Source organism: Scyliorhinus torazame, chromosome 1 (genome assembly GCF_047496885.1).
Source record: "Scyliorhinus torazame isolate Kashiwa2021f chromosome 1, sScyTor2.1, whole genome shotgun sequence".
Lineage (NCBI taxonomy): Eukaryota > Metazoa > Chordata > Chondrichthyes > Carcharhiniformes > Scyliorhinidae > Scyliorhinus > Scyliorhinus torazame.
Window position 1 is genome coordinate 299,658,907 of NC_092707.1, and position 13,014 is coordinate 299,671,920.

The 13,014-nt window shown below is 47.8% G+C and overlaps 1 protein-coding gene across 5 annotated transcripts in view; it reads left to right on the top strand.

Annotated features, from left to right (window-relative positions):
• The window catches only part of rps6ka2 (ribosomal protein S6 kinase, polypeptide 2), a 531,365-nt gene extending 519,677 nt beyond the window's left edge, over nt 1–11,688 (top strand). For all 5 annotated transcript variants that reach the window (XM_072507735.1, XM_072507736.1, XM_072507732.1 and 2 more), the window contains 2 exons: nt 8,693–8,830; nt 10,634–11,688. In XM_072507735.1, the coding sequence (XP_072363836.1) occupies nt 8,693–8,830; nt 10,634–10,759 (264 nt within the window). In that variant the 3' untranslated portion in view covers nt 10,760–11,688. The remainder of the gene's footprint in view (nt 1–8,692; nt 8,831–10,633) is intronic.
• The last annotated feature ends 1,326 nt before the right edge of the window (nt 11,689–13,014 follow it).

Genomic DNA, 13,014 nt, shown 5'->3' on the forward strand with positions numbered 1-13,014 from the left:
CGCAACATCTTCATAAATCTCATCTATATCCTCTACTGCAATGTGATGACCAGAACTATATGCCTCTAGCTTCAGTCTAGCTCAGGCTTCATAGAATCATAGGATAATAACAGTGCAGAAGGAGACCATTTAGCCCATCGGGTCTGCACCAACCCTCAGAAACAGCACTCTATCGAGGACCATGCCCCCACCCTATCCCCGTAACCCCATCTAACCTTATTTGGACAAATAAGCATGCCGAATCCACCTAACCTGCACATCTTTGGACTGTGGGAGGAAACCAGAGCACCCGGAGGAAACCCACGCTGACAGGGGAGAAAACACAAACTCAACACAGACAATCACTCAAGGTCGGAATTGAACCCGGGTCGCTGGCACTGTGAGGCAGCTGTGCTAGCCACGTGCCACTGGGCCTCGTCCTCCTTATGCCTAGTCAGTCCAGACTCACTGCCTGCAGGTTATCACGCTCCCTCGGATCGCCATCGTTATTTCTCGGATTCCAGAGTTCTGGAGTAACGTCCGAGCTCTTACCTACTATGCCATAGCTGATAAAGTATCTCTCCTGCCATATTAACCATCTTATCTACTGCCTTGCTACCTCCCAACACAAGTAATATTTTGGTCTCTAATTGCCTCTGCTCTTTCCATACTTACCCTCTTGCTTTTTCTGTGTGTGTATAAAACATCTTTTGGGTTTTTTAATATAATATTTGCGCGCCAATATTTTTTCACGTCCTCTATTTGCTTTCCTAATCTCTTCTTAAACTTCACCCCTGCACCTGTAAACTCCTCCCAATTTTCTGTATTATTGAGTTCAAGACCTCCAATCAATTAGAACTCATACCTAACATTCAGAGCTTCACCTCACCCTCACATACAAACCTCAAACCCGCAGCTCACAACTTGCACACATTGCAGCCATTGAACCGTGACAACCACGTAACCCAAACATAATGTACAACACTCACTGAGATATTTTGATTTTGCAGGAAAAGTGTGGCGGGGGGAGGTAAGCACAAAACCAGATGCAGCAACAACTAACTGGCTCTGTATCCATGAAGATGACAGTGCTGGTGGGTATTATAGGACGTTCATTGTTGAGAATGTTGAAGATGATGCTAACTTCATAGACTGGGATTTTGTAAACAGAGTGCCATTCCTGACACTTTAACTGTGTGCCACTTCCACTTTTTCTCTTTCTGCCATTTCCCACGTGATTCTGATTAAAGTTCGAAGTGCCGGAGGCGTGCATTGAAAAGTGCGTAATGTAACACGGGGTGGGGGGGGGGGGGGGTTCATTCTAGAAACCTGCCGTCAGCTGACAACGCTGCATTTTCAGCAGCCTATTGCTTGTCCTGCTTAAACAGGGAGGCTCTGCATCACTGCCAGAACACTGCAGTGCTGCAGTGAGCTATATTTGTCAGAGAAGTGTGATCGCCAAGTCAGGTCAGACCAGGCCGATGGAAAAGTGAGTGCATGATCATCCTTCGTGCCACATGACAATTGCGGCCACAGCATAAGAAAGTGTGTCTTTTGTGTACACTTGGATGTAATGTGTGAAGCATAGGTCTGTATGTGATGGGGTTGCAGACAAGAGGGTTGGGTGTCATTTGATATGGTCTGACAGCACCTGTGGAGAGAGAAGAGAGCTAACGTTTCGAGTCTGAATGACTCTTTGTCAAAGCTGAAGAGATCTGGAAATAGAGTCAGATTTATACTGTTGTGTGGGGTTTGTGCATGGAGAAGTGGGGCTGGAAAGAGGGCCAGCGATAGATGGAGATTAATATAGATGTACTGGATAGAAAGACAAAGGGAATGTAAATGGGGATGATCAGGGCTAAGAAGGGTGCTGATAGTGGCACATGAAAAGATTAGGATGAAAATAAATTGATATAAATAAAAATGGAGTGAAAGTGGAGGAGAGAGTGTCATAATATACACCAGTATATCATGGTGCAGACACACACTGATGGACACACAGTGGGACCAATCAACATACACAACACCGCAGCCAATCACCAGTGAGAGCACACACACTATAAAGACAGGGGGCATCAGAGTTCCCGCTCATTCGAGTAGCAGCTAGCTAGGAGCACAGAGCTCACAGCCTGCAACACAGACATTCACCATGTGCTGAGTGCATCAACTGGTTAGGACAAGGCAAAGGGCTTTAGTTAAAGCTGGTATTGTATTTACCCACAGTTCAAGTATGTTTAAATAGTTAACCTTTTAATAAAATAGTGTTGCACTGCTTCAAGTGTTGGTGACCTGTATGTCATCCAGAACACCCAACACATTATGATACCAGGAGTGGTTGCATACTAGCACTTCTCAGACCTACCTGCAAGTGATCTGCCTTCCGCCAGCATTCCGTCATTCTGCAACATGGACAACATCAGCCCGCCGCCGCCGCTCTGCATCGCCGGCAACCTCGGGGGCCAACTGGAAGATTTTCAAACAGCACTTCCAGCTCTACCTCGAAGCCACAGACAGCCACGGACACCAGAAAGATTGCTCTTCTCCTCTCCACGGCCGGGGACCATGCCATCCATATTTTCAACTCTCTCACCTTCGCAGATGATGAAGACAAGACGAAGTTCAAGACGGTTCTCCTCAAATTTGACACTCACTGCAGCGTAGAGGTGAATGAAAGTTTCGAACACTACGTGTTCCAGCAGCGTTTGCAGGGTAAGGACGAACCTTTCCAATCCTTTTTAATACACCTCCACATCCTTGCGCAATCTTGCAACTACGGGCCCACCTCCGACTCCATACGCGATCAGATCGTTTTCAGTGTTCCGTCGGACCCCCTACGTCAGCAGCTCCTCAAAGTAAAGCAACTCACCCTAGCGACCGCCATCAAGACCTGTGTCCTACATGAAAATGCCACCAGTCGGTACTCCCAAGGTCCCCACGAGACGGAACGGGTCCAAGTGATTGAACACCTCCAGGGCCTCAGCCTGGATGAGGGCGGCCATTTTGCGTGCTTTTCGCGGACTCCCGCCCTTGTACACACCAAACGAGGGGACGGCGACATGGAAGAACGTAATGCGCAGGCGCACACATGCAGGACCACACTGCGCATGCGCGATGGCGCAGCGAACGTGCTGACGTCACGACGTGCGGCAACTGTGGCTCCGCCCATTTAAAGCGGCAATGCCCCGCAAAATCTCGACAATGCCTACGATGTGGAAGACTTGGCCACTATGCTGCCTGCTGTCGAGCAGCTGAGCCTTCCAATTCATATCTCGCTTCAGCCAGCCTCGCAGGAATGTTCGGGCAATTCAACCCACGGTCACCAAGTCCGATTCCGACCTCCCACACAGTAGTGACACCGAGGACCCGAAGGCGCCTTTTCGAGTCGGTGTCGTAACGAAAAACAGGCTGTCCCCGAAGCAAAGACACCAGCCGCTGTCGGTATACAGCATCGATCCAGACGATGAGTGGAGTGCCACCCTGACGGTCAACCGGTCCCAAATACGATTCCGCCTGGACACTGGTGCCTCCGCCAATCTCATGGCGTGGTCTGCTTTCCAAAGCCGTCGTGTCAAACCAACCATTCTCCCATCGGCCTGCCAGCTATTGGACTACAATGGCAACATCATTCCTGCTACCGGCTCATGCCAACTCGAAGTGACGCACAAGTCACGAAAAGCCATCCTTCCTTTCGAGATCGTGGGCTCCTCAAAGGACTCACTGCTTGGCGCACATGTGTGCAAATTGCTAAACCTCGTTCAAAGAGTTCACTCTCTCCTGATGACTCGTCTGCCTTCCAGGATGCTGACTTCAGGGCACAACTCAACGCCATCATCGACCAGCACCGCGACGTCTTCGAAGGCATGAGCACGCTCCCATATACTTACAAGATCATACTCAAACAGAACGCCATGCCTGTGGTGCATGCACCTCGCAGAGTCACAGCACCCCTCATGGACCGCCTCAAGCAGCAGCTGCAGGACCTCCAAGACCAAGGAGTGATCTCCAGAGTTACGGAACAAACCGATTGGGTCAGTTCCATGGTGTGCGTAAAGAAGCCTTCCGGCGAGCTCAGAATCTGCATTGATCCAAAGGATCTGAATCGCAACATAATGAGGGAGCATTACCCAATCCCCAAGCGCGAAGCGATCACATGTGAGATAGCTCGGGCCAAGCTCTTCACCAAACTTGATGCCTCAAAAGGATTCTGGCAAATTCAACTAGACAGATCCAGCAGGAAACTGTGTACCTTTAACACCCCTTTTGGCAGAATGCCGTTTGGGATCATATCGGCGTCAGAAGTATTCCACAGGATCATGGAACAAATTATGGAAAGCATTGAAGGTGTTCGCGTCTATGTTGACGACATAATCATTTGGTCCACCACCCCGCAGGAGCATATCAGTCGCCTCCAGCACATGTTCAAACGCATACGGGAGCAGGGCCTACGCCTCAACAGAGCCAAATGCTCCTTCGGCCAGAAGAAACTCAAGTTCCTCGGGGACCACATCTCCCAGTTGGGTGTGCGGCCGGATGCGGACAAGGTGGCTGCCATCACAACCATGAAAAAGCCAGAGGACAAGAAGGCGGTCCTCCGATTTCTGGGCATGATCAACTTCCTAGGGAAGTTCATCCCTAACCTCGCCTCTCATACCACAGCTCTCAGGAACCTGGTCAGGAAGACGACAGACTTCCAATGGCTTCCTGCCCATGAGAGCGAATGGACAGAGCTTAAAACCAAACTTAACCACGGCCCCGGTATTGGCCTTTTTTGATCCAGCGAAAGAGACAAAAACTTCGACCGATGCCAGCCAATCTGGCATTGGGGCAGTGCTCCTGCAACGCGATGAGGCCTCATCATGGGCCCCCGTTGCATCACGCACCATGACCCCCACGGAACAGCGCTACACGCAGATAGAAAAGGAGTGCCTGGGCCTGTTGACCGGTGTAGTCAAATTTCATGATTATGAGTACGGCCTTTCCCAATTCACCGTCGAGACCGACCATCGCCCGCTGGTCAATATAATACAAAAAGTCTTGAACGACATGACGCCTCGCCTCCAGCGCATTCTGCTCAAACTCCGGCGATACGACTTTCAGCTCGTATACACCCCGGGCAAAGACCCGATCATAGCCGACGCTCTGTCCAGGGCAGTCAACACCCCATGTGACCCAGCGGGATTCGTCTGCCAGGTTGACGCCCATGTGGCCTTCGTGGCCTCCAATCTACCGGCCACGGATGAACGCCTCGTCCAAATTCGACACGAGACTGTGGCTGACCCCCTACTACAGCGTGTCATGCGCCACCTAACAGATGGGTGGCTCAAGGGCCAATGCCCGCAGTTCTACAACATCAGATACGATCTGGCGGTAGTCGATGGTGTCCTCCTGAAGCTGGACTGCATTGTTATCCCGCACAGCATGTGCCAGCTTGTCTTGGAACAGCTACACGAGGGCCATCTTGGTGAGGAGAAGTGCCGCCGACAAGCCCGATAGGCAGTGTACTGGCCCGGCATCAATGACGACATCGCCAACACAGTGCTCAACTGCCCCACCTATCAGCGGTTCCAGGCGGCCCAACCACGTGAGACCCTACAGCCCCATGAGTTGGTCACGTCCCCTTGGTCCAAGGTCGGCATCGACCTGTTCCACGCGCTGGGCAGGGACTATGTTCCGATTGTAGACTATTTTTCAAACTACCCGGAGGTGGTACGTTTGCACGACATCACATCGTCTGCAGTCATCCGTGCCTGTCAGGACACCTTTGCTCGTCACGGCATCCCACTCACTGTGATGTCAGACAATGGCCCCTGCTTCGCAAGCCAGGAATGGTCCAACTTTGCCAGGAGGTACAACTTTGTGCATGTGACATCAAGTCCCCTGTACCCCCCCAATCCAATGGCAAAGCGGAGAAGGGCATCCACATAATCAAACTGCTCCTCTGCAAGGCTGCCGATGTGGGATCCGACTTCTACCTCGTCCTGCTGGCCTATCGCTCGGCCCCACTGTCCACTGGCCTGTCGCCAGCTCAGCTGCTCATGGGTCGCACCCTGAGGACGACGGTGCCGTCCATTCACGTCCCAGACCTCAACCACATTCTGGTCCTTCAACGAATGCAACTGTCTCGTGCACAGCACAAGGCGGCTCATGACTCCCGTGCAGCTGATTTCCCTGCTCTGGCTCCAGATGACAACTTCCGCATCCATCTTTCGGATGGTGGCTGGTCTGCAACTGCTGTGGTTCTTCGGCAGGTGGCTCCTCACTCGTTCCTGGTTCGTCTACCGGATGGTTCCATTCTGCACCGTAATCGGCGTGCCCTTCGACTCATTCCGCGCTCGCTACGTGGTCCTCCGCCAGTGCTACGCCCTCCTGTTGTCCCTGACCTGGACTATGCAGAGATTCCGGTTACTCTGCATCCTCCTCACTCTGACGCAGTCCAGCCCGCTCCTCAGCTGGTTGCTCCTGACCCACCCTTGAGGCGGTCAACCAGAATTCGTCGCGCAGCTCAGAGACTTAATTTGTGAACTTTGCACTAATGGACTCGCTGGTGTGTTCTGTTCTTCCGTTTAATCGTTCAAGTGGTTTGTATATAGTGTTCATCTCGTTATTTGTGTGACATACTGTTTTTTTCTGCACCAGGCACCTTCCCATGAAAATAGCTTCGTTCTCATGTACATAGTCCTGTAAATATTTCGCACACGCGTAGTCAGGAACATTCACCACACACTATTTATTGTCACGCAGGCACATTTTCTTATATGAAAGGGGGGATGTCATAATATATACCAGTATATCATGTTGCAGACACACACTGATGGACACACAGTGGGACCAATCAACATACACAACACCGCAGCCAATCACCAGTGAGAGCACACGCACTATAAAGACAGGGGACATCAGAGTTCCCGCTCATTCAAGTAGCAGCTAGCTCAGGACACAGAGCTCACAGCCTGCAACACAGACATTCACCATGTGCTGAGTGCATCAACTAGTTAGGACAAAGCAAAGGTCTTCAGTTAAAACTGGTATCGTATTTACCCACAGTTCAAGTATGTTAAACAGTTAACCTTTTAATAAAATAGTGTTGCACTGCTTCAAGTGTTGGTGACCTGTATGTGATCCAGAACACCCAACACATCAGAGAGTTCACAGTCTGAAGTTGTTAAACTCAATGTTAAGTCTGGAACACTGTAACATGCCTCATGCTGTTCCTCCAGTTTGTGCTGGGCTTCACTGGAACATTGCAGCAGGTCAAGGATGGACATGTGGACGTGAGAGTAGGGTGGTGAGTTCAGATGGCAGCGACTAGAAGGTATGGGTCCTGCTTGCGGACGGATCGGAGGTGTCCTGCAAAGCGGTCACCGAGTCTGTGCTTAGTCCCTCCAATGTAGACGCATTGGGGGCAGCAAATGTAATAGACCAGATTGAAGGAGGACAAAAGGACAAATGTACAAAAGGACTTGGCAAGGTTTTATGGCAGTCCAGCAATCTGACCAACAGGTTGCAAGATTGTTGAGGTATCCACAGAGTTCAAGCCTGCTACTCCTTCTCAGACTGACAGAATTTGTGAGTCCTACGCTGTAACTCTGTCACTGCTCCTGTTGTTGCCTGGCAACCAGCCAGCCCATAATTGCCTGTAGGCTGAGATGGTAGAGTTCACCGTCGGGCCTCCGAGGCCCAGAGCTGCTCGAGGTCATCTCATAAGGCCATCTGCATTCTCCCCTGCCAAGCATGCTGCAGCCACTGAGGTAGCGCTGCATCGGAAATAGGAATAGTAGACAAGGCAAATGCACAGGGAAAGCAGGCACTAAGGGAATGCATAAGGACGATTAGTTTCTGTTTGGATACAATATGAAATGATTTGATTTATAATTAGCTTGGCGTGTTTATTATGTGGTGGCTTTTATGTTTGTAATGTGACCAAGGTGATGATTTTGTTTTAATTGTTTATGGGATGTGGACATTGCTCATTAGGCCAGCATTGATTGTCCATCTCGGTTTATGATGCACAGTAAGAAGTCTTACAACACCAGACTGTTGGAGGAAGAGTCAAGGGACATGGTCAGTGTTGATCCCCTAACCATGTTGACTCAAAACAGATAATCTGATAATTTATCTTTTGTTGTTTGTCGGAATTTGGAGAAATGAATTAGCTGCCAATGTGAAGCAGTCACTTGGCCTTCCGTTTTGGAATTTTCTCCCTAAGACTCTCCAAATCTCTCCACTTCTTTGAAAATCTCCCAAAAACCTTCCTCTGACCAAAACTGTGTAGTTATGTGCACTAACATCCCTTTGTGAGGCCTCGTGTCAGATTTTGATAGGAAGCCTAAGATGTGCTTTGGCATGTTTTTCTGCACTAAAGATGGAACATCAATGTAAGTTGTTGTTGCGGTGTATTTAAAGTTCATTTGTTGCCCATAAAACACTTTGCGATGCCCTAGCAATGTGAATGGAGTTAATAGAGATGCAAATTATTTTTAAACAGGGTTGCTGAATTTGCCAAAGTAGCAGACGACCAAGTTTTATAAAGATTAATTTGCTGTTTTGAATTTTACAGAGTATAATTTCAATGCTGGAAAGCACCCAAGCTCTTTCACAGGAATTAATTTGGACAAAAACTGACACCACGCCAAAGGAGATAACATAAATACAAAATGTTTGATTGATTGTAATCCGTTGCTGCTTATCTAATCTGTTGGGATTTCCCCTGCAGGACATGGTATCTAAGATGCTGCACGTTGATCCTCATCAAAGGCACACGGCAGCACAGGTCCTTCGACATCCCTGGATAGTAAATCGGGAACATCTATCACAGAATCAGCTCAGCAGACATGATGCCCATTTAGTCAAGGCAAGTTCCAGATAATTTGTTTAAAATATAAGCCTCATTTTACCGCTTTTGCCTTCTATCCCAACTATCCTGAAATTGCTGCTGCAGATCTCTGGAGAGATGCTCACAGAAATGAATGGAATTGCCCCTAGTCTCTTGTAGGGCCATTAATGGCTCATCTCAAAGGGCTGCACACCGTATCTTGGATGGTTCTCATGATCAACACTGCAATGAACCGTAGCCTCTGCCGTTGCTACTTGGTGACCAGCCTGAGGGAACTCCACGTCGTAGGTTGAACTCTGATTCACCTACATCCCAGTAGCACTCATGTCACATCTTCTCAGCATCTTCCTCTCATGACTTTGCAGAAGTCAGGGAACTGCTACACAAGGAGCATGGCAGATGCTAATTATAGTGCCAGCCTTTTGTGCTGCAGCGTGTTGGCATTACAGCAGCATGGGCACAGTGTGAAATAAATGAATCTTGGCATTCTGACCTGGAAAATGCTTGATCTTTCATGTTCATTAAATGGTTTCTTGCTGTGTTGATGATAGAACTCACAGAAATGGGCAGGGGGACCATCACATTGCTGTTTTCTGTTGTAAACAGAAAGCTTGATTTGGCAAAACCATTCAATAGGAAGAGCAATTATTGGGGAAAACAACCCCACCATAATGCAACAGAAGCTTTTACACTTATTTGCATTTATTTATGCAGTTTCTTAACAATTCAAAAGACAATGCAAGTCTAGTTTTGACACTAGGGCAGCACGGTAGCATAGTGGTTAGCACACTTGCTTCACAGCTCCAGAGTCCCAGGTTCGATTCCCGGCTTGGGTCACTGTCTGTACGGAGCCTGCACGTTCTCCACGTGTGTGCATGGGTTTCCTCCGGGTGCTCCGGTTTCCTCCCACAGTCCAAAGATATGCAGGTTAGGTGCATTGGCCATGCTAAATTGCCCTTAGTGTCCAAAATTGCCCTGAGTGTTGGGTGGGGTTACTGGGTTATGGGGATAGGGTGGGGGGTGTGCTTGGGTAGGGTGCTCTTTCCAAGAGCCGGTGCTGACTCAATGGGTCGAATGGCCTTCTTCTGCACTGTAAATTCTATGATTCTATGATATACAGCTCGGTTTTCCTCCCACAATCTGACCAGCCTGGAAAAGATGGAAAAAGGAGCAAAAAGATTAATCATCTCTGTCCCCATGTTTCACCCTTCAATCCCAAGTGGACTGGGGCTTGATTACCCCTTCTTTGCCCACTGCATGTACTTTATGCTCATGTAGAATTTAGTCTGAACCTACGTCAGGTGAGGGATAGAGTCTGCCCACTTACAGCTTGCTGTATTTCTTTTGAAGTGGTTTAGAGCCTTTACCAATGTTCTCAGCTTTTCAAACTATATTTTTCTAACTCTGTCCCTCACCATCTGGATACAACTGGAAACATTATTTTCCGAGAGTGAACTCTAACCACAAATGTTCCTGAAAAATAAACTATTTCTTAAAATTCCACTTACCTAAGGATGGGTTAGCCACAGTCCCAATTTCTAACCCGCATTCGGTGTTTATGGCTGCAATGCTCATGTATGTGGACACTGTATTTGACTTAGCTGTGATGTCCTCTATGGCCCACTAGCCTTCCAACTCTCGTCTAGCCTCACGTACTGAGAACTGTCACTTAGGTGTAGTACTGAAGGCTGGTGTACCTAAATAAGGGAAAAGAGACAAGGTTGGTAGAATGTATTTTCAAAAATCATGCCTAGTAGTCTAACAGCCAGAATCTAAATTGTAATGTCCACTTTACGGGTTCTGTTTTCAATCTTATTACAGGGTGCAATGGCTGCCACCTACTTTGCATTAAACCGTACACCTCAGGCACCAAGACTAGAACCTGTATTGGCATCAAACCTGGCTCAGCGAAGAGGAATGAAACGATTAACTTCTACAAGACTATAACAACTACTGTACAACAACTCTAGGAAGTTTTCTATTCCCTATTCAGTATATATAACATCCATGGGCCTCGCTTAGACAATGCAAGAGGAGCCACAAGGCCCAAAGTATTCACAGAGGTTGGGCCTAGTTTTAGGCTCCTGTTATTCAGTGGTCCCAGAACAGACAAAGGGCCATTCATCAAACTTGCTGCACTGCAAAGGACAAGAGATGAACAAAACTTAATACCTTTTCTAAATTAACAGGGCCGTGTTTGTTTTTTTGCCTGGTATTGTTTGAAAAGAACGGGCAAACTTTGATTGTGAAAACTTGGTCATTGCATAAGTAAGTGGAGAAGGGTAAACAACACAAGTGCTTTGAGAAAACTCTTGTACTCGATGCTCTATCAAAAGCGGAGCAATGTTGTTGCCTCTTAATTGTTTAAAAAAGAATAAGGAGGCTAAAAAAAAGACAGCAGACAGATCTCTACACTGAGAATCCTGCCCCGCTGGGCCCACAGTGTCTCAACTGTTTTTTGTTTGTTGGGACACATCAATTCAGTCCAAGTGAAATATTTGTGAACCACCCACACGCACTCATTGATGTTTTTCTATATTATAATTGATTTTTTTTTAAAGTCCTGTGATAATGTGAAGTAGCAAGAAGCGCAATGAACGTCTAAGTGTAGAAGGACATGAGGATTGTAAGCAGTGTCTTCTCATTGGTGGGTGCATGTGGAGTACTGTGATGAGACAATGCTATAGCAGCTAAATGTTGACTGGTTTCATACATAGCTCAGTTTCTTAGCAGTATGACTTAGCTTTAACCTATGGTATTGTGTAATTTACTTACACTGAAAGGGGTGGCAGGACCTTAATATGGCAGCATTAGTGTCAGAATCAGCAATGTTGTGATTCTGCTATTAACAAACAAATACAATGCTGAGAAAACAATTTTTCTTCTCCCCACTTTTCTTCCTGCTGCTCCTCACCTGAAGCTGTTGACATCCTGCTGGGTTATATGGGCCGGAATTCTCCGTTGTGATTCTCTGTTTCCGCCAGCAGCACACCAGGTCTCCTGGTGGCGTAAGGCAGCTTCAATGGGGAATCCCATTGAAAAGCGACGGGAGCAGAGAATCCCACCATCAGTGAACAGCATGCAGCCGAGAAACACGCGGCTGGGGGACTGGAGAATCCAGCCCATGATCAGCAGTTATCTTCTAGCTCCTCTCACAAGTAGTCATGACTCATGCGTGAACCTTGGCAGTAGTATAAGCAGGTTGTGCAATCATGAGGAACCATAGCTGAGCCTGATTCCGTACTTACCCAACAATAATGTAAATCAATAATTCCTGGCAGGGAAAATAAATAGCAATCAGGAGCATACTGGGCAATTTTGCTCTCTGAGCCGAGGCTCGCTGCTGAGTCCCTACCCCATCCTGGGAGAAATCAGCTGACTCACCAATCACATAGATTTTGTCACATGTTATCCACAAGAAAATACCTGGTGCCTTGGAATTTTTGGCATTGTCATGCACATGACATAGTTGGCTGAAAGTATTTGATAATTTATCAGAAGGCCATCAGTGTTATTGTCTACATTTGCGAGAGACATGGAAAGTCTTTCAAGGTTGTGTCACTGTACTTCATACTGCTTTGGAAGGGAGTTGCTAACTCAAGGTTCCCTTCTGAGTTGCCCATTTGTACTGACCTGTGAAGTGATTTGAATGTGGGCTGAAGGGTTATGGCCATGGGTGAACTGAGTCTAATAGACTTCCAGAAATGGATTTCAAACTGTCCTGCCATCTGCTCTGATACAGGAAGCGTATATATGAACCATTCTGGGTATTAGAAAACCCACCTTACATTTATTATGAAGAAGATTACTCTTGTGCTTTGCAATGAGGCAGGATTCAGCAAAGATTTTTTTATTGCTCGTTTTAAAACAGATGGGCCGGAATCCTTCGGCTGTTCGCAGGTGGCAGGATTCTCTCGTCTCGCCGTCAGCGAACCATGCCTGTGGATTTCCCAGCGGCGTGGGGTGGCTTGAATGGGAATTCCCATTGACAGTGGCGGGAGCAGAGACTCCCGCTGACAGCAAATGGTGCGCTGCCTCCCACTGCCGAGAAACACGTAGCTGGGAGGCCGGAGAACCCAGCCCACGTTTTTAGGGTGTTATTAGCTTCTGTTTCTAGCATCAGAAAAACATGAGAATACTGGATGCCATAAAAAGCAGGTAAACTTTGGAGAAAATGAGTGAATTGTTTTTGTCTGGAACAT